This window comes from Ctenopharyngodon idella, chromosome 20, assembly GCF_019924925.1.
Source record: "Ctenopharyngodon idella isolate HZGC_01 chromosome 20, HZGC01, whole genome shotgun sequence".
In the NCBI taxonomy this organism is placed as follows: domain Eukaryota; kingdom Metazoa; phylum Chordata; class Actinopteri; order Cypriniformes; family Xenocyprididae; genus Ctenopharyngodon; species Ctenopharyngodon idella.
This window is the reverse complement of record NC_067239.1, coordinates 27,422,989-27,449,719: the sequence shown is the minus strand read 5'-3', so window position 1 is coordinate 27,449,719 and position 26,731 is coordinate 27,422,989. Positions and strand designations below refer to the sequence as shown.

The window sequence follows — 26,731 nt, the reverse complement described above, 5'->3', positions numbered from 1 at the left end:
AAAAAAAAAAAAGAACTCTCAGATTGGACAGGAAATTGAGGTAAAATGACGTCATTTCACATCAAAGATTCCTTGTCATACGGAACAGCATATAAGCAGCGTGCAAATCGATCAGACTGACCAGATGCATTATATAAGCTGAACAATTATTCTAACTTAATTTCTCATCTCTTTGTTGTTTCTTTTCTTAATCAAACCTATTTATGCCCCAAGGTTCATCAGCAGCAAATGTAATTACTATTGGAGGAAAGGTAATGTTGTGTTGTCGTGGTAACGCATGATAAATCAATTACTCTCTTTTCACTCTCACATGCTCACACTAATTCACTAAAAGAGAAGAAGTCATTTAGAAGAAAAAAAATACGATTTAAGAGCAATTAAAAACTTCATCATAGCATTGTTTTTCAAGGTCTGGAAATGCTCTATATTTGATAAATGAAGGATGATTGTAAAGAGCTTTAAGTACTAATGTAAGCACAAACATTTTTTTGTTACTTAAAACAAAAACTTGAACTGAAATAAAATACAAAAAAACCCTTCAACTTATTTCAGCTAGCTGTCAAGGCAACATTTCTCATTTTTATGTAGTTTAATTTAAAGTGCTAAAATAACTAAAAACTAAATAATTTTATTGTTAATAATAAACCATTTTAAAAAATATAGACATATTTAAAAAAAAAAAAAGAAAAAGAAAAAGAAAAAAAACTAATACAAATAACAAAAAGGCACACTTTTCACAATTACTGAAAATGAGTAAAAACAGAAAATATAAAAATGTAATTCAAAATATTAACAAAAAATGTAATAGTATATGTCAATGATTCTGAAATTACACTGGCACGTAGAGAATGTGTGGAATATTTAATTATAAAATGTAAGTCAAAAACTTATGTGCAGGTTTGTGTATATATATGTATATGTATATATGTATATATGTATGTTTATGTATATATGTATGTACAGTATATATATATATATATATATATATATATATAGAGAGAGAGAGAGAGAGAGAGAGAGACACACACACCGAACTATACACTGATAACATTATGAGCACTGACAGGTGAAGTGAATAACACTGATTATCTCTTCATCACGGCACCTGTTAGTGGGTGGGATATATTAGGGAGCAAGTGAAGATTTTGTCCTCAAAGTTGATGTGTTAGAAGCAGGAGAAATGGGCAAGCGTAAGGATTTGAGCGAGTTTGACAAGGGCCAAACTGTGATGGCTAGACCACTGCTCAGAGCATCTCCAAAACTGCAGCTCTTGTGGGGTGTTCCCGGTCTGCAGTGGTCAGTATCTATCAAAAGTGCTCCAAGGGAAGGAACAGTGGTGAACTGGTGACAGGGTCATGGGCGGCTCATTGATGCACGTGGGGAGCGAAGGCTGGCCCGTGAGCTCCGATCCAACAGACGAGCTACTGTAGCTCAAATTGCTCAAGAAGTTAATGCTGGTTCTGTTAGAAAGGTGTCAGAATACACAGTGCATCACAGTTTGTTGCGTATGGGGCTGCACAGCTGCAGACCAGTCAGGGTGCCCATGCTGACCCCTGTCCACCGCCGAAAGCGCCAACAGTGGGCACGTGAGCATCAGAACTGGACCACGGAGCAATGGAAGAATGTGGCCTGGTCTGATGAATCAAGCTTTCTTTTACATCACATGGATGGCTGGGTGTATGTGCGTCGCTTACCTGGGGAACACATGGAACCAGGGAAGAAGGCAAGCTGGCGGAGACAGTGTGATGGTTTGGGCAATGTTCTGCTGGGAAATCTTGGGTCCTGCCATCCATGTGGATGTTACTTTAACACGTACCACCTACCTAAGCATTGTTGCAGACCATGTACACCCTTTCATGGAAATGGTCCCTGGTGGCTGTGGCCTCTTTCAGCAGGATAATGCGTCCTGCCACAAAGCAAAAATGCTTCAGGAATGGTTTGAGGAGCACAACAGTGAGTTTGAGGTGTTGACTTGGCCTCCAGATTCCCCAGATCTCAATTCAATCGAGCATCTGTGGGATGTGCTGAACAAACAAGTCCGATCCATGGAGGCTCCACCTCGCAACTTACAGGACTTAAAGGATCTGCTGCTAACATCTTGGTGCCAGATACCACAGGACATCTTCAGGGGGACCAACACAATATTAGGAAGGCGATCATAATGTTATGCCTGATTGGTGTATATATATATAAAAGTAAAAAAAAATAAAAAATAAAAAAACAAAAAACTACAGCAGAAATTCTGTGGCGTTCCTATTTATATCATGGTGCTCGCAAATGACAATGTTGGGTTTGATTCCCATGGAATGCATGCACTGATAAAATGTATACCATGAATAGAATGTGAGTTGCTTTGGATAAGCAGATGCTGCACTTTTAATGAACTGTAGATCAAATGTGCTGATGGTTCAGCTATTATATTTGGGTTCCTGTCAAAAGCAGTCGCTCACCTCGGGCCCTGAGAAGATCAGAATAATTAGTTAACAGGATCTGAGAGTCTCTCTGTGGAAGCACAGCCTCTAGAGGGCTGTACAAACACAACAAACTTTACATGTTGTGCAACACGCTTCACATTTCCAGATGAATACATCAGTTTTAACTTAATTATCATGCAGTGGGTCCAGCAGTCTGAGACCACTAGAAAATGCATTTTCATGACAAATTACATCATAACGATTTGTTTTCCACTATGATTTGATTATGATCCAAAGAGCATCTTGTGCTTAAAATGGATAGATAAATAAATAAATACCCTGAAAATCTGAACTTTTGTACAAGAAGTTCACATGGTCAGTGACAAAATGGTGAATCTTAAGTGGTCTCAGACATTTTGACCCCACTGTACATTATATATACAGTCAAGCCAAAATTTATTCAGACACCTTGAACATTTCATTCATCATTACAGTTTATTCACTATAGTTTAAAAAAAAATGGTAATAAAATATGACAAGACCTCAGTTAAACTGTGTCAGAAAAAATGAATTATGTCAGATAACACTCAAGCAAAACATTATAACATTATACGTGTGTGTGTGATGTAGACTTATTAACTCATTGAAAATACACTTTAGGTGCATTTATAAACATAGGCATGCAATACATTAATATTAAATAATGTAAATATTATGTATTATTGCATTTATTATGTGCATTGTTGTAAAATGTACATTTCTTTGTAAAATATGTAAATCCATTATTTGTTGAGCTTGTTGATATAAGGCTTTTATGACTCGTATAGTATATCTTATGTTTACTTTGAAAAAATCATTAAAGATTTTACAGCAAAAAGACAGTTTTTAGAATTCTATATTAAATGGCCATCTAAATCAGAGGACAATAAACATGTAATAGATTGTGTACAACAGGTTTTCTTGATCATTTAGATGCCTTATAAAAGTTATTAATGATACAGTAGGCTTTATAAGTATAAGTTTAAGCATTGAGTGTATTGATTGTTAGTAAACATGTTTTGAATGCACAATACCATCAACACTTTTTTCTAGTATGAAATAATTTGGTGTATTAATTGTTTGTCCATCTGATGTAATTGTTCAGACCTCAGCATATAGAGTAAGGATAGTCTGAGTGTCTGTTGTTCAGTGCCTGGATTGTCTCTCCTTCCTTTCTTCTAACCAGGAATCCAATTACACAGGATTACAAGGATAAGATGCCCACTCTGCAACACATAGGGTGTAGAAAGAGAGAAAGAGAGAGAGAGGGAGAGAGAGAGAGAGAGGGAGAGGGATGGCAGCATATGTCTATATTTCCTCAGAAGACAAACAAAACATCTCCGACTACTGAAACAGGTAAAGATGAAGCCTTGTAATTGTTTCCCTGTAGAGTTTGCTTGCATAATCTCTGCTGATGACACCTTTTGGAAAATGTTGCCGTTGCACGTAGTTGATCGTAACAGTGTGTCAGCAGTGCGTTCAACAGCTTTGCAAATAGTTTGAGATATCTCTAATGTGAGATGGTGTGATGCATGAGTTGTGGTGTCATGGGTAAATCAAATGCCCTCCAAACAAACATATGTATACTGCATGTACACTTGTAATCAAAATGTCACTTCAGAGATGTAGGATGCTTTATCAATATAATTCATTCTCAGTGTTATTATTTTGTTTATACTGCAGTTTAGTGGCTCTCAGGCATTGCTCTGTAATATGGTTTGGCATATTCAGCATTTCTCTGTTGGATCTAGTGCACTAGGCTTGGGCCAGAGCCACAAGGTGCTTTGGTAGACGTGATACTTTAGCATTAAAAGGTCTGCTTAAGGTGTTGGTAAAGTATGGGTCAGCTCAAGGCACTTCCTGCACGTTTTTCCTCCTGAAGTAGACAGAATACATGTACATGCATTGATTTTGTTTTTGTATGTAGATTATATATGACTGCAACAAGTTCCTTAGTACAACAAAAGGTTGTTTTCTACAATGTATACATTTAGCATATACAGTATCCCATAATGCATTTGAAGTGTATGTGAAGTGTATAAATCACTTGTTTTTCTAAAGTAACACTGTCCAACAGCGACAACCACAGGTGTGGGTGTCTCATACGAGAGTCTGCGCCTCCCCTGAGTCCATTGAGTTTTAACAGACCCCCAAAGAGTGCAATGCCTCCATCGCGCTATTAATTGGATATGATAGGATATGATTGATTTATGTGATAAATCCCCCCTCTACTGTTTTCGTGCGTGTTTGCAAATCGGTCTAAATGAACAAAATGATGGTGTTAATGGGAAGGATAATTAAAAAGTAAGTAAACAACTCAGCCATTTCACCGCTTTGTCACATCAAAATCAAACTTGAAATGGCCTGAAAACATGACAATTGTGGTGGGTTTAGTGAGCAATCAGCTTGGTGAAAATAAACGTAGCCTACATCTTTTTGAAAATTTAAAGGGGACCTATTATGCCCCTTTTCACAAGATGTGTCTGTGAAGTTTCAACCCCACAGATCATTTATTAAGGCTTGTCAAATTTGCCCCTATTTGGGTGTGAGCAAAAACACGCCGTTTTTGTGTGCGTCCCTTTAAATGCAAATGAGCTGCTGCTCCCGGCCCCCTTTCCAGAAGAGGGCGGAGCTTTAACAGCTCACGCTTCGGTTACTCAACAACAACAAAGCTGGAGAATCTCACGCAACCAAAATGAGGATTGTCAGTAACGGTGTTCAGCCTTACATTGTTCAAACCGGAGTCAGACACTGACGGAGAGACTCAAGAAGAAGTTACAACTTTTAGAATGAAACTGGATGGTTAGTGGATAAATTTATGTAGTTGCTGTGGAGTTGATTCAGCGCATCGACTAGCATGTGCCGTCATGTTAATTGCAAAAAAAGCAGCCCAACATGGCCTCACCCCCTTCGTTGCATGTTCTCGGGGGCAGGGTTTATGTAAATTTAGGGGTTTGTGATGCCCCCAACACAGGAAGAAACTCGTTGTAGTCCCTACCAGCCGTTTGTTGTAGTCCTTAAAAGTGATTTCTGTAAAAGAAAATATCTCCCTTTGCATTGAACTTTGAACGTCATAACTTTGCAGATGTTGTTTATGCTCAAACAGCAACATTACACACTAACTAAAGTTAAAAAAGTAAAATCATAATTAACCATTCCTTTAAAAATGCAGAAAGTTTTCTGTGATGGGTAAATTTAGGGGTTTGTACAGTATAAAAATCATTATGTCAATGGAATGTCCCCATAAACATGAAAACCCAACGTGTGTTAATGATATAATAAATTAATAATTGCATTATTTTTATTTTATATTAGATTAAATAAAAAAAAAAAATAAGACAGTTAAAAAATAAACAAGGAATAGGAAAGTAGAAGGAAAAAGTATATTAAAAACTGACTTATGGAATAGTGACTATATGGTATGTGGACACCACAGCATGTTCTTGTTGAGCATTTATTTTCAATTTTTTCTACATTAATAGGGCGTTGGTCCTTCCTGACAGCTTCAACTCTCCGAGGAAAGGTTTAGATGTTGAACATGTCTGTGGGGATTTGCTCCCATTCAGACTTGAGCATCATCAGTGAGGTCAGGCGCTAATGTGGACTGATAGGTGATTTGGGAATTCAAAGTTGAGCCCTGGGCTTTGCGCAGTCATCTTATTCCACACCAGACAAAATAATTTTTATGGATTTTACCGTGTATGTGCACAGCATCAGTTTCAATATCTTTTAAATAAATGCATTCGGTTTGATAATTTGTCATCTAATGCAATAACATGCAGACATTTTTAGTTGTCCAAATACTTTTTTTCAGGGCCGTTGTACATGTTTAAGCTGTTTTTGTTGAGATTTTGACATATTTCTCTAACTGTAATGGATAAGGGTGTTATCGTTTGAAACTAGACGCCTACTTCACTTATTTTTAGCGTGCCCATCCTCTTTGAGATTAAATACTTTCACTGCTGCTGTGTTCTTGAACCCACATAAGCACATAAAAAAGTGACACAGGTCATGAAAGCACCTTAACCTGTGCCTTAATCAGGACAACCAGGCTGACCTCTAATACGAGTAGCGACATGGCTATAGATGTGTTTGTGGGATTTCTTTCAAATATCACATTGAGATTGTATGACAGATCATGTACTTTTTTCCCCTTAAGCCCAAATCCAAAGACCGCATCTTCAATGCAGTGTGATTTTTGACAGCTGACCTATAGTTCTCTGACAGGGGTGCATTGATCACACCGTCAAGTGCTTGAAATAAATGACCTATTAATGTTATCATCATAGACCATTTACAATCTGGCCAGACTTTGTTTTTCAACTTTTTCGAGTGACATTAAAACAGTGTGTGGGTTGTATAACTTAATGCTTACAAATCTCAGCTTATAACCCAAAGTTATATTTGTTTGAGCCCCAGAATTGGTGATTCACTATATCTTTATGCAAGGCACTTGCAATAAGAATAAGAAAGTGGCTGCTAAATAATAATTAGATTAGAAAATGTAAGTGGTGCTTACACATGGACTCGGTGCCATGATATTGAAGTTGACCTAATAATTTTTTGTATGATTTCTCATGTCTCTGACTAAACAATATTACTCTGATTTTTGCATGATTTCTCATATTTCTTATGTCTGTGATATTCTTGTCTTTACCTTTATTGATCCAATAAGCAGCCTTCAAATTTGTAAACATGTTGAAATGCTGTGCATGTCAGTTTATCTTGTTGCAGTTTGTTTCAAACTTCTTTTTGCATCATGTAACTGTCAACAGTAATATTTTTTAAAAAAAATGAGATATAAATAATCATGAAATAAAAGTAGTATATTTATATATGTAAATAATAAATATTAAAAATATAACAAATATCTGAATAAATAAATTCTAATTATTATTTATTCCATTTTATTTAATTAAAATTTTTTTGCTACTAATACAGCAAAAATGAGTTAGTTACACTCAGCGGCCACTTTATTTGGTTGCTAGTACCAGGTTAGACCCACTTTTGCCTTCAGAACTGCCTTGTTTCTTCATGGTATAGATTCAATAAGGTGCTAAAACATTCCTCAGAGATTTTGGTCCACATTGTCATGACAGCATCACACAGTTGCTGCAGATTTGTCGGTTGCACATCCATGATGCGAATCTCCCGTTCTTCAACATCCCAAAGCTGCTTTGGATTGAGATCTGGTGACTGTGGAGGCCATATGAGTTTAGTGAACTCTCTGTCATGTTCAAGAAACCAGTTTGAGATGATTTGAGTTTTTTGACATGGCGCGTTATCCTGCTGGAAGTAGCCACTGGAAGATGAGAACGCTGTGGTCATAAAGGGATGGACATGGTCAGCAACAATACTCAGGTAGGCTGTGGCGTTTAAACGATGCTCAATTAGTACTAAGGGGCCCAGAGTGTGCCAAGAAAATATCGCTCACACCATTACACCAGCAGCAGCCTGAACTGTTGATACAAGACAGGATGGATCCAAGCTTTCATGTTGCTTATGCCAAATTCTGACCCTACCATCTGAATGTTGCAGCAGAAATCGAAACCCATCAGATCAGGAAATGTTTTTCCATTCTTCTATTGTCCAATTTTGGTGAGCCCATGCAAACTGAAGCCTCAGTTTGCTGTTCTTAGCTGACAGGAGTGGCACCGGTGTGGTCTTCTTCTGTTGTAGCCCATCTGCTTCAAGGTTTGATGTGTTGTGTGTTCAGAGATGCTCCTCGGTTGTAATGAGTGGTTATCTGAGTTACTGTTGCCTTTTTATCAGTTTGAACCAGTCTAGCCATTCTCCTGACCTCTGACATCAACAAGGCTTTTTCACCCACAGAACTGCTGGATATTTTCTCTTTTTCGGACCATTCTCTGTAAACCCTAGAGGTGGTTATGTGTGAAAATCCCAGTAGATCAACAGTTTCTGAAATACTCTGGCACCAACAACCATGCCACGTTCAAAGTCACTTAAATCACCTTTCTTCCCCATTCTGATTCTGAGTTTGAACTTTAGTAGATTGACCATGTCTACATGCCTGAGTTGCTGCAATGTAATTGGCTGATTAACAAGCAGTTGACTAATAAAGTGGCCAGTGAGTGTAGTTTAATGCTTTTGGTTTTGTTTTCAGGTAAATTGCATTGGAAACGGTGACAGCTGAGTCCTAGACAGCGTTCCTGCGTGACAAGCTCTTCCCAAGACTTGAGACTGGAGGTCAGAGAGCTTGTACCCTGGCCTTCTCCCCCAGGGTCCTTCCAACAAGGTGGGAAAGGGGGGTCAGCCAAACCGACCACATGGAGGACAGGCCTCTCTCGCCCCTCTTGCTGGCCATATTGTTTTTGGTAACATGTGCGAGCGAAGATGACCACTCACTGCACACACATCAGGTCAGTACTGCTCAGTGTGGTGAATACAGCAATCAGGTCCTGGAGGACGGCATGTGCCGACTCATGGCCACGCTGCCCCAACTGGACGACCAGCGCTGCCCGGACATGTTCCGCTGTACAGACGAGGTTTCATACTGGCTTCATGAAAATGAGGAACGCAAACAGCAGATTCTGGCCCTGCGCGAGACAGTGTCAGAACTTCAGGAGGAGCTTCGCAACCACCGTCATCGAGTCAAAGTGTTAGAACTACAAGTGAGTCCAAGAATCTATCTATCTATCTAATATATATATATATATATATATATATATATATGTATATGTATATATGTATATGTGTGTGTATGTTTAAAATGTGTCTAACTGTCTTTAGGGCTGGCTGATTCATCAAGGTGTTGGAGAAATATTATAATTAGATTAAATTATTCATAATTATTCTTATTATGAACAAATAATATTCATAAAAACAACAATTATAAATTACAATATAAATAATTTTCTTCTAAATTGTTCTAAATTAGTTGTTTAATTATTCTAAATTATAAATATTTATAAATAATTATAATTTTGTGCAGCAGTATCTTTTTTTTTTGGTCCTTCTGACTGCTCTTAATGAATTCACAGGTACAGCAAAGGAATAGAAAAATATGATATTTCACATCTTCCTGACCTGTACCTGACTCAATGCCCTTAATAACCTGTGGGTCAAGCTTTTTCTGATTCCCTGATTAAATTTGGAAGCATTTGGTTACATGTGGCCTGACCTGTTCTCACTTATTCTATTTAAAGAACTGCCCATCTATACAGTAAGGCAGGTGTAAAAAGTACCTGCAAACCATACTTGAGTAAAACTAGAGATACCTTATAGTGAAAATGACTCAAGTCACCAATTCCAATACCACTTGAGTAAAAGTCATAGAGTATCTTATTATAACAGTGCTTATTTTACTTGTACTGAATGTAGGCTTAAATATGCATAGGTTCTCCACACCTCAAAAACATGCCAGTGAAAAACAAGAAACAGTTAATTTGTGGAAGAGAGCAAATCACATGTTTATTTTCTAAAAATGAAATAAAACTGAACACCCTAATATTGCAATAAATCAAGGTCGACACAACATCCTCTTAAACGTCTACAAACACTCAGGTCTAAGTTAAGCTCAAGTGCTCAAAAAGGGCATAAGTAAAGAAATATCCTTCAAAAAGGTCTCTTCAATATAACGGATCAATAAAATAATATGAAGTAAAATGAGGACAGCCATGTCCTCATCTCTTTATATGAAACACCTGTGATACAGCAACTACCTGCTAATGCACTCACTTTCGCATAAAGTAGCCTTGTTTTTTGGGTGAGTAAAGGCAAAACGCACAAGATATAGTACCTTCAATGCCCTGTAGAGGGCGATTATTGTTTCTTTTGTAGCAGAAATAAACTGCTGCAGAAAAAGATAGGTGCCATGCAAGATGTAACGAGTCATTGCCTTACTAATTACAACTGTATTGGAGTAAAGAGTACATATACTTGTTCAAAAATGTAGCCAAAAAGATACTTAAAGGTACATTATGTAACTTTTGGCCCTCTAGTAGGTTAAAAAAACAAAACTGCATGCATTTTGCAGAAGTTCAAGAACATTGTTTTGGTTGTGCTTCAGCTCTGCTGGTTATCCTACTGCTCAAAACATCACTACTAGGCTTAAGAGATATAACCAGTTTAGATGGAAAGGATCTCAAGCTGACTAGCTGAAGATGTTACTGTAGCTATACCCATTATAAACATGGTACTTCCTTGAAAATAAATTCCAGCACAGCGCTACAACAACCATAATGAAATGACCCTTCACAATAGATAATAATGAACTTTGTTAGAGAGCTACATATAGAAATTTAACGTCATCGCTGTAAAGCTTTTACAACATTTCAAATCTCTCACTTTTTGCCATCTCCGAAAAGTCCAAGCCAATGTTTATTCTTGTTTTATTACAAGCTCTGTCGCGTTCTCTTTTTGCCAGCAGACTCTCCGCAACTTTTCTCTATTTACGAATATGACGAGACACGCACAGGCGAGTGACTTATGTACGCAATTTCCCACGAAAACCATCCCGACAGGTCTAAAATATAAACACTTACAAATAGGCTTACCATAGTGAATAAGGGGAAAACAAAAACATGTTTTGGAAGAAGAACTGATGATGTAGTTAAATTTTGTTAATTTTGAACAAAAAAAGTTACATAGTGTACCTTTAAGTGGAGTAATTAATTACATTTACTCAAATACTTTACACCACTGCAGTAAAGTACCTTCTGACTTTTTACGTGAGGGTTAAATCAGAAATGGATCATACTACAATAATTGAACAGCGTGCAACAAATAGTAGATTAAACAAATCTGTATAAAAAAGAAAAGAAACAAAAGAAATCTGTCAAAAATGTAGTGCAGATATGTTGTTTTTGCAGTAACAAGTTATTTTTCACACAGTTTTGAATCTCCTATTGTACAGCACATGCATCTTTACTGCCTAGTGAGCTGTGGTAGTCAAACAAACTTTCGTCTCTCTCATGTGTAGCACTGGAATATCCAATGCATTCTATTGAATTTTTCATTGAACCATGGAGTACCATATACATATACATGAATTTCAGTATATTTCAAAGCACCATACTATTATCATTTGATACTATACCATGGTACCATTACAGTGCTTTTGTATTTTCCAAATTCCTCGGAGTACTATTATACTAAATATGGTATATCATAATTGTTCAATACCATGGTATACATTAAAGTACCATGGTATTACCATCTGATACCATCACTGGAGCTTTGTTGTACAGTAAGTGTCCCCTTCGAGTGCTTCTGTAAATTCCATGTTGCTCCGGCCAACTCGGCTTGGCGGTTTTCAGCCTAAAGTCTCCTTGACCCGAAGGCTAACGGGATTAGCACAGGAGACCTTACCTCTCTCCACGTGCCTTCATTAGTATGCACCCTTAAGCTCTTCATGCTGTTAAACGAGGGGATGATTCACAGCTCACACCCACACGGCCAGATCCTGTCTGCCTCTCCCTCTCTGCTTTTCACTCTTGGCTTTACGCAAACACACAATATGCTGCAGCCTCTTGAGAAGGTCTCATTCTGCAAAGCTAATGGGAATTGTTCTTCTGATCATTTTTTTTGATTGAGAGTCGGTCGTGATGTTTGTCTATTTGACCTTTCACAGAGTGAAGAGAAGAACCGCAATAATTCATCTATTGAGCAGCGCTTGCATGAGCTGGAAGATCATTACGCCGAGGCCACGACCCTGTTGCACATCCAGGGCTCTTTGATCTATGACCTCCAGGCCCAGATCCATAACCTTTCCCTCCTGGTGGAAAAAGTCAGACGTAACCCTGGCTGCATGATCAACATAGTCCGCACCAGCCCGCTGCTCAATGCACAGGAAGCCCTGCATCCCGGTAGGCCACGTCTGGGAATTTGGAAAAGCTTCCTTTTTAAGCTGCATGGTTATATCCTAACCAATCAATATGCAAAACCAGGACTTACTGTTAAATGAATAGTTCACCCAAAAATGAAAATTCTGTAATCATTTACTTAACGCCGTGTTGTTCCAAACCCGTAAGACTTTAATTAATTTTGGAAACACGAAAATATTATTAATGAAATCTGAGAGATTTCTGTCCCTCCATTGAAAGTCTATTCACCCAAAAATCTGCCTCTTCAAAACATTCATAAAGAGATTGTAAAAAATAAATCCATATGAATTGAGCGGTTTAATCCAAGTCTTCTGAAGAGACTCGATCGCTTTATATGATGAACAGTTTGAATTTAAGCTTTTATTCATATACACCATGTACAGAATTATTAGGTAAGTTGATTTTATGATCATATTTTTTTCCCAAGCACATTTTACCAATTCTAAACCACATCAATCTTAATAACTACTATTCATTTTGTATTTAATCATTTATAAGTGATATATGATTGTTCATTAAAGGGTTAGTTCACCCAAAAATGAAAATTCTGTCATTTATTACTCACGCTCATGTCGTTCCACACCCGTAAGACCTTCACTCATCTTCAGAACACAAATTGAGATATTTTTATTTAAATCCGATGTCTCAGTGAGGCCTACATAGCAACGACATTTCCTCTCTCAAGATCCATAAAGGTACTAAAAACATATTTAAATCAGTTCATGTGAGTACAGTGGCTCAATATTAATATTATAAAGCGACGAGAATATTTTTGGTGCGGCGAAAAAAAACAAAATAACGAATTATTTAGTGATGGCCGATTTCAAAACACTGCTTCAGGAAGATTCGGAGCATAATGAATCAGCGTGTCGAATCCGCAGTTCGGAGCGCCAAAGTCACGTGATTTCAGCAGTTTGGCGGTTTGACACGCGATCCGAATCATGATTCGACACGCTGATTCATTACGCTCCGAAGCTTCCTGAAGCAGTGTTTTGAAATCGGCCATCACTAAATAAGTCGTTATTTTGTTTTAGTACCTTTATGGATCTTGAGAGAGGAAATGTCATTGCTGGCTATGTAGGCCTCACGGAGCCATCGGATTTAAACAAAAATATCTTAATTTGTGTTCCGAAGATTAACGAAGGTCTTACGGGTGTAAAACGGCACGAGGGTGAGTAATTAATAACAGAATTTTCATTTTTGGGTGAACTAACCCTTTAAGGTTGGAAATGAAAAACACCTTATATTCAGGTGTGCATAATTATTAGGCAGGTTTTCTTTTACAGGCAAAATGAGCCAAAAAGAGATTTCACTCAGACTGAAAAGTCAAAAATTATTAAATGCCCATGAGAAGGATGCAATACTAATGTGTGACCAGTGGACAGCAAAACGTTCATTGGGTCAGCAGGGTCAGACAAAAACAGGTGGAGGAGAAAAGATACATGTTAACTGCAAAAGAAGTAAGGTGAATAATTAAGTGTGAAACCATCAGGAACCCTTTAGTCTCCAGCACCACCATTTTCCAGAGCTGCAACCTACCTGGAGTCTCCAGAAGTGCAAGGTGTCTGGATCTCAGAGACTTAGATTAGGTAAAGAATCCTAAAAAATGACACCCACTTAATAAAAATCACAAGCTGAAGTGTTGTAAAATACATGAAGACTGGAAGATGAATTCTTCAAACAGTGGTACAAGAGGATGGTGGTGCTGGTCCTTCAAGAGTCACTCTCAATCTGTCTATAAAAAAAAAAAAAACAGTCTTCAAGACCTGGAATAAACTGCTCCATTCATATGGATTGTTTTTTTCGCACCTTTATGACTTTTTTTTGGTCTTCTAAGCTTTGGTGTAATATCTCTATTTGTGTTCTGAAGATTAACCAATGTCTAATGGGGATGACAGATATTTCATTTTTGGGTGAACTATTCTTTTAAGATTTTGGCTAGTATAGAATCATGGTGAGTTACTGGCATGAACCAACAGAGGGTGACAAATCATAGCACAGTTTATCAGACAGAATCTGAATCAATCATCTTTGTCGCATATAGTTTAATGAGAACTGAAATCAACATTTTTGTTTATGTTAATGTGTTTTATGTGTTTTTCACTCCAGAGGTGCAGCATGTCAGGAACTGCCCCATCGACTGTGCTTCCATCTACTATAATGGAGTGCGTCGTTCTGGGATCTACACCGTTGTGCCCTCACTGGGGGCCATGCCTGTGGAAGTTTACTGTGATATGGACACAGACGGTACGAAACCACACAACACAGGCAATAATGACGGTCCAGGACTCAACAATAAGGATGAGCCCAGTATTTTGTGCCAGTTGATGGTCCTGTTGGGCCAGTTGTTATTTTTATGCTGCAAACCTATTTGATTTTCTGTGGCACATTGACAATTCTGCTGAGAAAAAGTATATTTTATATATAGCTATTATATATATATATATATATATATATATATATATATAGTTTTCATGTTAATTTTAGTTACATTTTGAGTTTTTTTTTTCATTCATTTTTTTTTTTATTGCTATTTTTATTTTTATTTCAGTTTTTAGTTTTAGTTAGTTTTCGTTTGTTATTTATTTAGCTGTTAATAATTTTATTGCTTCAACTTAAACTTATTTCAGTTTATTATTGCCAAGGCAGCATTTTTAATTTTCTTTTAGTTTAAGTTTTCAAATATATATATTATTTATTTTATTTCAGCCTTATTTCACTTAATATTTTATAATAGTTTTAGTTAACCACCCTGATTTATACATTTGTTTTTAGTGCTTGGACCAGTGAAAATGTTGGGAAAGTACAAATCTGAACATTTGCATTTCGCACCCACTAGACCAGAAAATGCTTATTTTTGTTTTGCTAGAAATCTACTGTGGATGAGTCATTGTTTTATTTTTATATTGTTTATTGGAAAATTTTGAGACTTACCATAGCAAATGAAATTCTGGTAATGAACATTTAAATTACTTCTCTTTTTTTATGTCTAATAAGACTTCAGTTTTGTGCTGAAATTGCACCAGTGGGGCACATGAGGAACCTCTCTGAGGCTTAAAATAGCATGTGCAATCTTTTTGATGACCTGCAAAACACTATAGTATAATTGCTGTGGTCATAAGATGAAACCTAAATGACCTGGCATGTCCATTAAACTCATAAAAAAGAGATTTGATTCTGATTCAGATTTGGACGTATATTCATTTTACACTTCCTCCCTAATAAAAACATTCATTTGATCATTCAAGCACATGCATAATGTATGTCTCAGGTGGCGGTTGGACTGTGTTCCAGCGTAGGCAAGATGGCTCTGTGAACTTTGACCGCAGCTGGAAGGAGTATAAAGAAGGGTTTGGAGACCTGCACACCGAATACTGGCTGGGAAATGAGCACATACATGACCTGACCAGCCAGGGAGACTATATGCTCCGTATCGACCTGGAGGACTGGAGCGGGAAACACAAACACGCTGTTTATCAGAGTTTCAGGTGAGGCACATTAATCACTGACTGACTGGAAGGACTTCAAATGGATGCACAGTGTTCAGTAGTGACTAAACATCTGTCCTGGTAACTAAAAACAATTCAAACCCTTGATGAACTGTCAGCATTGTGCTTGTGAGGAATCCATACTTTGTCTGTGCATTTGCAGTGTGGAGGACGAGACCACTCAGTACCGTCTGCATGTGACGGGCTTCAGCGGGACAGTGGAGGACTCCTTCAGCTGGTACCATGACAAGCAGGGCTTCAGCACACCCGACACGGGCAACATCTGTGCCGAGATCTCCCACGCCGGCTGGTGGTTTAACCAGTGTTTCTACGCAAACCTCAATGGCATCTACTACAAGGTATGATGTGGCCTGTTGGTTATAGACCTACTGTAGGCTGTTAACTCAAAGGTTGTAGTGTTAAATCATGAGCTGATGCTGTTGTCTTTGAGAAAGACACTGAACCCCAGGTTCACTGCCTACAATATGTATTACTTTGGCAAACTACTTTTCTGCTAAATGTAGAATAATCTAATGTAAAATCTTTAATAATTTGTCATTTAACCTGCATGTGTGTAATATTTTTGTCATATTTTAAAAAATCTTTTTTTTAAAAATTAAATGCAATTGCATTTAAGTTATTGGAAATGTAATTTTTATGATTTTATGAAATGCATTTTTTATGACTCTATTATGAAAACTGTATATTAACAAAGTATATTAATAAAAAATACACGAGCATACATATCCTTATTATTATTTTCTGAAACTTGATTTTTTACATTTGCAACTTTTTCATTTTTTTCCATCAAATTAAATAAATATAATTTGTTGAAAACATTTTAATGGAATTAAATAAAAATTATATATATATAAATTTTTATTTAATTCCATTAAAATGTTTAACAAATTATATATTTATATATATTAAATAAAAATGAAATTATATATATATATATATATATATATATATATAAAATATATACACACACACACCTGAACAAAATCTTAAGACCGGGGGAAACATTACAAATATTCACATTTTGCGCTGCTGGATCATAACCGGGTTGTAAGTATTGCTTCAAAATGCCAAAAGAAGAAACGGAAGCAAGAGACAAAAAATAGAGAGTAGGCAGTTTATTGAAAACTGCATTTAAACTCAAACAGGCTGTTCATCAGCGGAACCTCTCTGAGGCTTAAAATAGCATGTGCAATCTTTTTGATGACCTGCAAAACACTACAGTATATATATAGTATATGCTGTGGTCATAAGAAACATCATATAATGATTTTCAAAAATTTTGAAAACTTGTTTTTAAACTTTTTCTTTCTATTTGCAATTTTTGCAAATTAAATTTGAAAAGATCAAAGGTTCAATTTATTATTTGATAATTTTTTTTGTCATGAGGGTCTACAAAAGTCTTCTCTGTGATATCATTTCCTGTTTTATGGAATTTTTGTCACATGAACAACAAAATGGCTTTTTTGCAAGACAAAGTCTATTGGCATACAAACTCAGGACTGTTAAACCAACTAGACATTTTTGACCTAAAAAAAATCCCAAAATGAATTGTAGAAAAAAAAAACCTCATTATAAAGATGTGCATTCAAGTGATTGTCTGAATAAATGCATAGATTTAAAAAGTGACAAAGTATAGATACACTCACGTGAAGCTAAATGATCTTTGATGATGTCTAAGTAATGTTCTGTCATCCTGATGGATAGGGCGGCCGCTACTCTCTGAAGGGGAAGAACCCTCTTGGTCCGGACGGTATCGTTTGGTACACCTGGAAAGATTCTGATTATTACTCTCTGAGGAAGGTCAGCATGATGATCCGACCCAAAACCTTCCGACAGCATCTGTCACCCTGAATCAGGCCCGACCAATGAGCTCGGGCCCATACGTCAACCAGCCAATCACAGTTCTCAGAGCCACAGCGATGTAGGATGGATGGAGAGAGATAAACATGTGTATGAACTGGCTCATTTCTCTGAATGTATTCAAGGAGGCCATTTTTTACAGTAGGTTTATACCAAAGACCAGAGAAGGACTGCTGCTGAAACAGTAAAGTCAGTGTTTGCCATTCAGTCAGCCTAATATGTATGTTACATGCCTATATTTTATATACCCATGGATTTAAGATTTAAATAAACATTTTGTTGACTTATTTTATAAAAAATAGATTTCATTTCTGTAGAGTACATTGGGAGAAAAGGCCCTTATTTTATTTTCTCTCAAAACACTAAATAGCAACAAACACCTCACAGCAGTTTCTTAAGCACCTGGCATCATTGCATGATTACATGATTAATGATACATTATTTAATCAAACATAAGTTTGTGGTGTGTAAGATTTTTTAGCTGCATTTATTTGATCATAAATACAGTAAAAGCTGTAAAAAAAAAAAAAAAAAAAAGTCTTTACTGTCACTTTTCATCAATTTAATGTCCATGCTGAATAAAAGTATTCATTTCTATAAAAAAAAGTGTTTGTTTTGAAATATTGCATAATTATGTAGAATCCCTTACATTATCACATCTACTTTGACTGGGGGAGAAAAAAACATCATAAAAGGATAGTATTTGGGGTAAAAAGTCCCAAAAAAAGCCAAAGACCAAAGCCAAAAACATCGTGGCTTAAACAAATTTCATTTGTGAAATATGCCTGTAATAATAATGTAGGTTCCTGATGTACACTCTAATCTACTAAAAGCAAAAAATAATATAGTTAAAAAACAACTGAATATTTTATAAAATACCTGAGTTTATAAAAATGCCAAAAGTGATTGAAATAAATGGGAAATGATAACCTTTGTCGAAGTGGTTATTTTAAATATGTAGGACTTTTTTTTTTATTTCTCTGCTATTATAAATATGCATTGCAGAATGATTTCTGTTCTATCGTGAGATTAATAAACCACAACATCACACAGAGAGGTCTTATTGGTGTGTAAAGCACATTCAGACAAACAACACATCTTTTGAGACAGACTCATTCATATTCTCCATAAATACACAGCTGACTCGCGAGTCTCACTGGTCTGTAAACCTTAAGAGCCGACTCGCTGTTAATAAACAGTGTTGTTAAAGTGTCACACTGCTGATTTTCAGACCACTTTGTATTGTTTTGTTACAATGTCGGCATGTAAATGAACAATGTGTACTTTTTCTCGTCTTTTGGCAGCTTCAGGCCTTTCATGAAAACTACATTTACATTGTCTTTAGCAGACGCTTTTCTCCAAAGCGACTTACAAATGAGAATAGTAGAAGCAATCAAATCAACATGAGTACAACAGTACGTAAGTGCCGTGTCAAGTCACAGTTTCATCAGTAAAGTGCTCGTAGCAAGTTTTATTTATTTATTTTTTATTTTATTTTATTTTTTTAAATATATACCCAAATAGATGGAAAAGTACGGAGCCCCTACGTGGTGGTGGAAAAAAATTGGGATGGGAGGAAAAAAAAAAATTCAAAACTTTCGCGTTCCCCCGATAAACTTTGCGTTCCCTCGCAAAGATATTATCGTTCCCTTGCTGTGAGCTCGGACAAACACTTCCTTTTTAATGTCCCGCTGGCTGGCAGTAGTGTTTCAGTCAGCTCCTTATGTTAATAATGCACACAAATAATGCGCGACTCAGAGTTTGAACTTGTTGGACTCAATTATAAAGAAATGCAGTCAGTGCTTAATTAAGTCAAGGAGTTCAGTAAAGTTGCCGATATATTCACAGATTCGAACTTCCCGGATCAATAACTCGTGAGCTAAACGTTGTTAAAACACAAATGCAGCTATTTCCAATCATAGTAACCTAGACAACGAGCTACAACAACCCAATTTTCTTCAAATGTGCTTTATAATATATAAATTGGTCTCTATGAGCAGGCGGCGGAGAGACAAGTCTGAAGGGACCGTCTGAAAAGTGCAAAACCCCAAACCCTTTTGCTCATTTTATATTATGAAACATATAAATACTCAGTAACTTCACTGTAACACTGTACTGTCACCAAATTCAGTTAACACATTACTGCTCTCCTGCTGGTTATAGGTACTACAACACAGTTTGGCTAGTAGCACATAAAGGCCTTTACACAAATTATGTTGGTGCGCAGCTTACATACAACAGCTTTTGTATGATAATTGCTTACTGAATATGATGGCATTACAATTTATTTAATATTTTTACTAATAACAGTGAAGTTATTGATTTTGTTTCATAATAAATAATCATAAAAGTTATGCTTTTTTTTTTTTTTTTTTTTTTTAAATCAAACTAAATGTTCCAGTACAACCAGCAGGAGAGCAGTGACATATGAACTAAATTTGGTGACAACACAAAGTTTCTCGGGGGAACGCAAAAGATTAGATTTTTTTTTTCTCCCATCCCAATTTTTTTCCACCACCACGTCCCTTTAGGGGCTCCGTAAAAAAGAATAGAAAATCGAAAAATTAAAGTAAAATATAAAAAAGTGCGTGCTAATATTACTGGGTCAACTGGGTCAAGTGTTGACGAAAAAGATATGTCTTTAGCAGTTTTTTGAAAATGGCTAAAGACTCAGCTGCTCGGATAGAGCGTGGTAGGTCATTCCACCAACCAGTAAGAGACCAGGAGAAGGTCCGTGAGAGTGATTTTGTGCCCCTTTGGGATGGCACCACAAGGCGCCGTTCACTTGCAGAACGCAAGCTTCTGGAGGGCGCTTAAGTCTGAAGTAGTGAGTTTAGGTATAGTCGTGCAGAGCCAGTGGTTGTTCTGTAGGCAAACATTAGAGCCTTGAATTGGATGCGAGCAGCTATTGGCAGCCAATGCAAACTGATGAAGAGAGTTCGTTAAAGACCAGTCTTGCTGCAGCATTCTGGATCAGTTGTAGAGGCTTGACTGTGTATGCTGGAAGGCCTGCCAAGAGAGCATTACACTAGTCCAGTCTGGATACAAGAGCTTGGACAAGAATTTGTGTGGAATGCTCCGATAGGAAGGGTCTAATCTTCCTAATGTTGTACAAGGCAAATCTGCAGGTAAACAAACTTTCCTAGCAACGACACAGCACTAAAATCAAACTAGAAAAGTCACAAAAACACTTACAGTATGTAGATCCTGTTGCTTGACTGCTTCTCTCTAATAAATGCTAAATTACAGCTGTTTAAGTACTATAAGCTGGCTTTGGCCACGCCTTACTGACTCAGAGCGAAACGAGAACAAACGCGGCTTGCCACGTGAATACAGTAAACAAACTTTCCTAGCAACGACACAGCACTAAAATCAAACTAGAAAAGTCACAAAAACACTTACAGTATGTAGATCCTCCTGTTGCTTGACTGCTACAGATTATTCTTCCGTGTTTTTGTATCCCCGCCCATGGACGTCGGATTGACAGAGGGTTATTACTTAGAACAGTTATTGTAAGATTAGGTCTTATTTATTTTTCGTCAAGGTGTTCTCTCCATATTTTGCAGCTTTTGCCTATGCCTACAACGCATTGGATCCTGCACTGGAAACCAAAAAGAAACTCATTCACACTAAATGTTTGAATTCTTGCACACAGGATCAATACAAATCGACATCATAATGACTAAAAGTTTGCTAAGAAGTATGTCCTACTGTAGCAGACTTGTGGGAGTGGCCTTGTACAGCAACATGCTCAGTGCATAAATAATGGGTGTTGAAATTTTCCTACCTATTTGGCAAAAGGAAAGAAAACAGCCTTTTTTCTTTGTTTTCTCTAGTCAGGTAGCATCAATTTCCTTTTTTTTTTTCCACCTTTCTACTACACAGGCAACCAAGTTTTGTTGAGAAGTACAGGTGAAGTCCTGCCTTAAACTGGTTACCAAAACCACACAGTCTAGGGGAGCTCACTAGGATTTGAGACATGAGATGTGTTTGAAATTGACCCCTATACCCTCATTTACTATTCCCTAAATTACTACACTAATATAGCCGAATTGAAAAACGAATGAGCGAATTCAGACACGAATGCATTCGGCACGACCCTCACAGTGCATTATAGGTATTCTCTAGCAGTTGAGTGCACAGACATAAATAAATGCATCGTCTATGGCTGAGTGCACATCAGCTGTACACTTGTTATTGCAGTGTATTATGGGATTGGATGAGTGCACTCGATAACGTTTGGACACCACTACAAATGACAGTCCCCTTAAATAGTGCCCTATTTAAGGGTATAGGGTGCAGTTGGGTTTCCTGTTACACTGCATTCATTTTTAGAGACACATACAGAAAAAAATGCATTGCATGGCATACAAATCAGTATTTATTAAATCATAATCTCAATTTTGTCATTTTGTGTGCAAAAGACTTGCAAACACTGCTATACATATAAAATATATGAACAACTGGAAAACATGCACCTGACGGAGTATAATTTCATCTTTACGGGATAAGAAATTGGTGATAATTGCACTGAGGTGGAAGCATCAAACTGAACACAATCTCTGTTTGTAATTTGGCTTTGGGGAGAGAGAAAATAACTGTAATGTCAATGTGTCTTATGGGGGGAAAAAGGACCAGCCCTCCTGAAATCACCTCCAGAACCTTCTAATGAAAACAACTGGATTGCTTTTGGCTGTTACCAAATACAAACAGGATGATGCATCTGAAAGGCCGTAGTAAAGTGCAGTGGATAAAAAGCATGTTTGTTTTTTTTGCAGGATCTATACAAAAAAAGGCACAATGAAACTAGGCTTATATGTATATGTTCAGATCACTTGTATAAAAGTAGTACATTACGTCATGTCTCTCTCAATGCATGTTCATATTTATCTTATATCAAAACTATGAGGGTCATATAACAGAATGAGGAACATCCGAATCAACAACTAGACATTTATAATAATTAAAGCCCCATATAATATGATTCTTTAGACAATCTGTAGCTGCTTTTTAAAAACACTTGAACTTGGCCAGTTCTCACGCAGAAGCGTGCTTTCTGAGACGCTATCTTTGGCCTGAGATCGAAAGGATATTTTTATGGCACTGATATCATGACAAATAACAGGAATAGAAAAAACAGAGCGAGAATAATCGTGTAAGAGGAACAGAGAAAACGAAGAGAGAACGAGGCAGCTTCCGGGTGGTCGCTCCACCATTACATAGTAGTGAACCGACTGTGAGCGTGTCGTAGTTTCTCTGCAATCTGTGAAAACAAGCACCATTTTAATGGCTTTAACATTTCCATACATGGTTTTAAACTTTATGGATGTTCTTTAACTTTTACTATTGTTTAGACACTTTACCATCTCATAGAATTTGACTTGCTCCTCCAGGTACTGCTGCATCACCCTGTTGTAGTCATAGATACGGTTGCTATGGAAGTGGTTCATCTCCGCTGCACAGAGGACAGATGTGTCAAATTCATTAATTAAAAAGTTTCCAGCTCTGTTTGCAAAGGCTTGATCACAGATGCATACAAACACCGGATGACAGATGTGTAGTGTTGGGTCTGTGCATTACAGGGTTCACACTCTTTCTGTCCAATGAATTTACAGGATTTTCTTTCTTTTTAAATAAATTATTATTTATAGAATAATACTATTAAGTATCTCCAGACTGAGATTCACACAAACCCCTACAACCCCTGGCAAAAATTATGGCATCACCACACTTAGAGGATGTTCACTCAGAGTTTTTACTTTATAGCAAATAAACAAATCAAAGATATGACACAAAAAAGGTTTTGTTCAATAGCTTAACATTCTGGCTTCAGGAAACATACCTCAAACAAATCCACTTTTGTTATTATTATTAATGGCATGTCTTTTTCCAGAGCAAGTAGAGGAAAAAAGTATGGAATCACTCAGTGTTGAGGAAAAAAATATGGAATCATCTGTTAAATTTCCATTTTAAACAAATACTGGGACAAGTCTAAAAATGCTAATTAGTCAGTAGTTAAAAGGGAGTGCTTGCACCTTAATGGGTTGTTTGACTTGGCTAACTGAAATAAAACATGGCCCCAAGAAGAGAGTTCTCAGCTGAAACAATGGAAAGGATTATAAAACTCCTTCAACAAGGAATTTCAATACGGAGTATGGCCAAAGAAGTTGGTTGCTCCCAGTCAGCTGTGTCTAAAATTTGGTGCAAGTATAAACTAAATGGGAAGGTCATAAAGCAAGACATACGGGCAGACCAAGGAAGACGTCAAAGCGTTAAGACAGAAATCTCAAAGCAATATGCCTTTACAATAGAAAACGCACAACAAAACAAAAGAAAAACAGACAGAATCAGGAGCCAATTTTTGGGACAGAACTGTAAAAAACCAGCTTGAACTTACATATAGAGCTTACATATAGAAAAGCCAAATGAGTACTAACACGCAAACAAAAGAAAACAAGATTACAGTGGGCTAAAGAGAAGCAATCATGGATTCTGGATGATTGGATGAAAGTGTTATTCAGTGAAGAATCGCGAATCTGTATTAGCCAAGGAGATTACGCTGGAACTTTGTCAGGTGCCGTTCTAATGAAACCTATAAAGATGACTGCTTGAAGAAAACAACTCATTTATGATATGGGGGTGCATGTCAGGTAAAGGACCAGGGGGAGATGACAATCATTACCTCAACAGTAAATGCACCGGTGTACATTGAAATTGTGGACACTTTTCTCATTCCATCGATAGAAAATAGGTTTGGTGATGATGAAATAATTTTTCAGGATGATAATGCATCTCGCCACAGAGCAAAGAGTGTTAAAGCTTTTCTTCAGGAAAGGCATATCAACTCAAAGACATGGCCAGCAAACAGTCCAGATCTCAATCCAATTGAAAATTTATGGTGGAAATTATAAACACTGGTCCATGACAAGGCTCCACCCTGCAAAGCTGATCTGTCAAACGCTATTCGAGAAAGCTGAAACCAGCTTGATGGGGAATATTGTTTTTCATTAATGAAGTCCATGCCTCAAAGAATTTAGGCTGTCAAAAGCCAGATGAGCAACAATTGTTTTTTTGTTGATGATTCCATATTTTTTTCCTCAACATTGAGTGATTCCATACTTTTTTCCTCTACTTGCTCTGGAAAAAGACATGCCATTAATAAAAATAAAAAAAATGTAAGTGGATTTGTTTGAGGTATGTTTCATGAAGCCAGAATGTTAAGCTATTGAACAAAATCTTTTTTGTGTCATATCTGTGATTTGTTTGTTCGCTATAAAGTAAAAAATCTGGGTGAACATCCTCTAAGTGTGGTGATTCCATAATTTTTGCCAGGGGTTGTAATTACAATAGAGCTTTTTTTTTTTTTTTGAAAGAAATGAACTTCAATTTAATGCATCCTTGCTAAAGGTATCAAGTGTGACAGTAAAACATATATAATACTATAATTTATAATATTATAATACAAAGAATCCTGAAAAAAATGTATTATGATTCCCTAAAAATTATTAAACTGTTTTCAACATTGATAATAATAAACGTTTCTTGAGCAGCAAATCAGCATATTAGAATGATTTCTGAAGGATCATGTGACACTAAAGACTGAAGTAATGATGCTGAAAATTCAGCTTTGACATCTTACAATATATTCAAATAGAAAACAGTTATTTTACACTGTAATAATATTTCACAATATTTCTGTTTTTACTGTATTTTTGATCAAATAAATGCAGCCTTGGTGAGCATAAGAGTGTTACAGGATTTATTAAAATATAAGAATTTGTACTGCATTTTACTGTGTATATAAAATATCTAATAAATACGTACATTAAAATACATAATAATCCATCCACCTATTTTCCACAATCGCAGGTAGTATAATAAAATACAATATACAATAAAACAATATAATCTAGTAAAATAATATGAGAAAACAACACATACATTTAAATTGTGCATAAATAGAAAAATGTATATTGAATCAAGAAATCCTGGTCTGAAAATTAGAAATTCCCTATTATTTCCAGGTTTTCCAGGCTCGTGGGAACCCTGTAATTATATTTATTGAGCCTGTTGAAAATTATAGTTATTGTTCCTGCATTCTAATGTGCTAATTAGTGGAATTATGACTCTCCAACTTGTGTAAACCATTCACATCAAACTTGTTATTAGTTATGTACTAAACTACACCTCAGTTACTATATAATATTTTAAAGGTGGTTAATGCTTTTTGGGGTCAGTGCAAGTAGGTCACAATACCTTGCAGAGCGTATGACATGGTGCTGGCACGTTTAGACATGGTGGTCTTATCTGAGGAGCTGATTTTACCGGTGGCCACTAGTTTATCGCCTTCCTTTACCTTCTCTATGGCAGCCTGTGCAAGAGAAAGAGGCCTCAAAATGCAGTAAGCCAAGTGAATTCTCCAATATTCTATGCTCCCGTCCTCTTATTATAGATTCAATGGCTCTGTTCAAACACTTAGTGAGCTGCCTAAAAGGTCACTTACGCCATTATATGATGGTTAGGATGCTCACTAGGTTTTAAAGCAGAGTGTGTTTCTATAAGAACTGCTAATCTCCAGGAAGACATGGTGAGAATAATAGTTCTTTCATTCACCTTGTGAACTCCAATAGTGTCAGGAAAGCATCCCAGCAGACCTTTGTACTCATTGTTGGTTTCCATGAGGAAGTGAAGGTCTTTCCTAGGCTAGAGAGAGAGAGAAAAACAGACAAAACTGAATGATTGAACCAAACAGCGCACAAACACACCCAGGGTCACTTCGTTCAACCACTCGTGGAACGTTCACGTCACTCGAACATATATGTATGTATGCGCGCACACGGATGTGCTCTTACAGACAGGAATTTGAATTCAACTGGACAAGAACAACCATTAACTGTGGAGAAAATAGCTAACTAAAACAATTAATTCCCTTACAACTAGACTCAGTGTAAACACTAATATACTACAAGTTGTATCTGTATGTTATTCAGCTGCATTTTTAAACTTAATCTTTATAGACATGTTCGGTTTCACTGCTAGATCACATGAAGGCCCTGTTTAAAAA

At 36.7% G+C, this 26,731-nt stretch overlaps 2 protein-coding genes across 6 annotated transcripts in view; one reads left to right on the top strand and one right to left on the bottom strand.

Annotated features, from left to right (window-relative positions):
- Nucleotides 1-22: 22 nt before the first annotated feature.
- On the top strand, nt 23-22,763 carry si:ch211-203k16.3 (fibrinogen-like protein 1). Its single transcript, XM_051875206.1, has 7 exons — nt 23-3,809; nt 8,578-9,085; nt 12,046-12,280; nt 14,408-14,545; nt 15,570-15,786; nt 15,950-16,145; nt 17,512-22,763. The coding sequence occupies exons 2-7, from the start codon at nt 8,741-8,743 to the stop codon at nt 17,656-17,658; spliced, it is 1,278 nt and encodes a 425-aa protein (XP_051731166.1). The 5' UTR covers nt 23-3,809; nt 8,578-8,740; the 3' UTR covers nt 17,659-22,763.
- The window catches only part of snx9b (sorting nexin 9b), a 23,174-nt gene continuing 18,473 nt past the window's right edge, over nt 22,031-26,731 (bottom strand). For 4 of the 5 annotated variants that reach the window (XM_051875201.1, XM_051875202.1, XM_051875204.1 and 1 more), the window contains 4 exons: nt 26,281-26,370; nt 25,924-26,038; nt 23,031-23,122; nt 22,031-22,930 (listed from right to left, as the gene is read on the bottom strand). In XM_051875201.1, coding sequence (XP_051731161.1) covers nt 22,883-22,930; nt 23,031-23,122; nt 25,924-26,038; nt 26,281-26,370 — 345 coding nt within the window. In that variant the 3' untranslated portion in view covers nt 22,031-22,882. The remainder of the gene's footprint in view (nt 22,931-23,030; nt 23,123-25,923; nt 26,039-26,280; nt 26,371-26,731) is intronic. The other variant, XR_007926817.1, reaches the window with a different exon arrangement.

Bases quoted from the DNA above. Each gene is read 5' to 3' on its own strand.
- si:ch211-203k16.3 (XM_051875206.1), top strand. From the start codon at position 8,741: ATGGAGGACAGGCCTCTCTCGCCCCTCTTGCTGGCCATATTGTTTTTG. The intron at 12,281-14,407 runs GTAGGCCACGTC...TTTTCACTCCAG, and splicing joins ACAGGAAGCCCTGCATCCCG to AGGTGCAGCATGTCAGGAAC. The intron at 14,546-15,569 runs GTACGAAACCAC...TGTATGTCTCAG, and splicing joins CTGTGATATGGACACAGACG to GTGGCGGTTGGACTGTGTTC.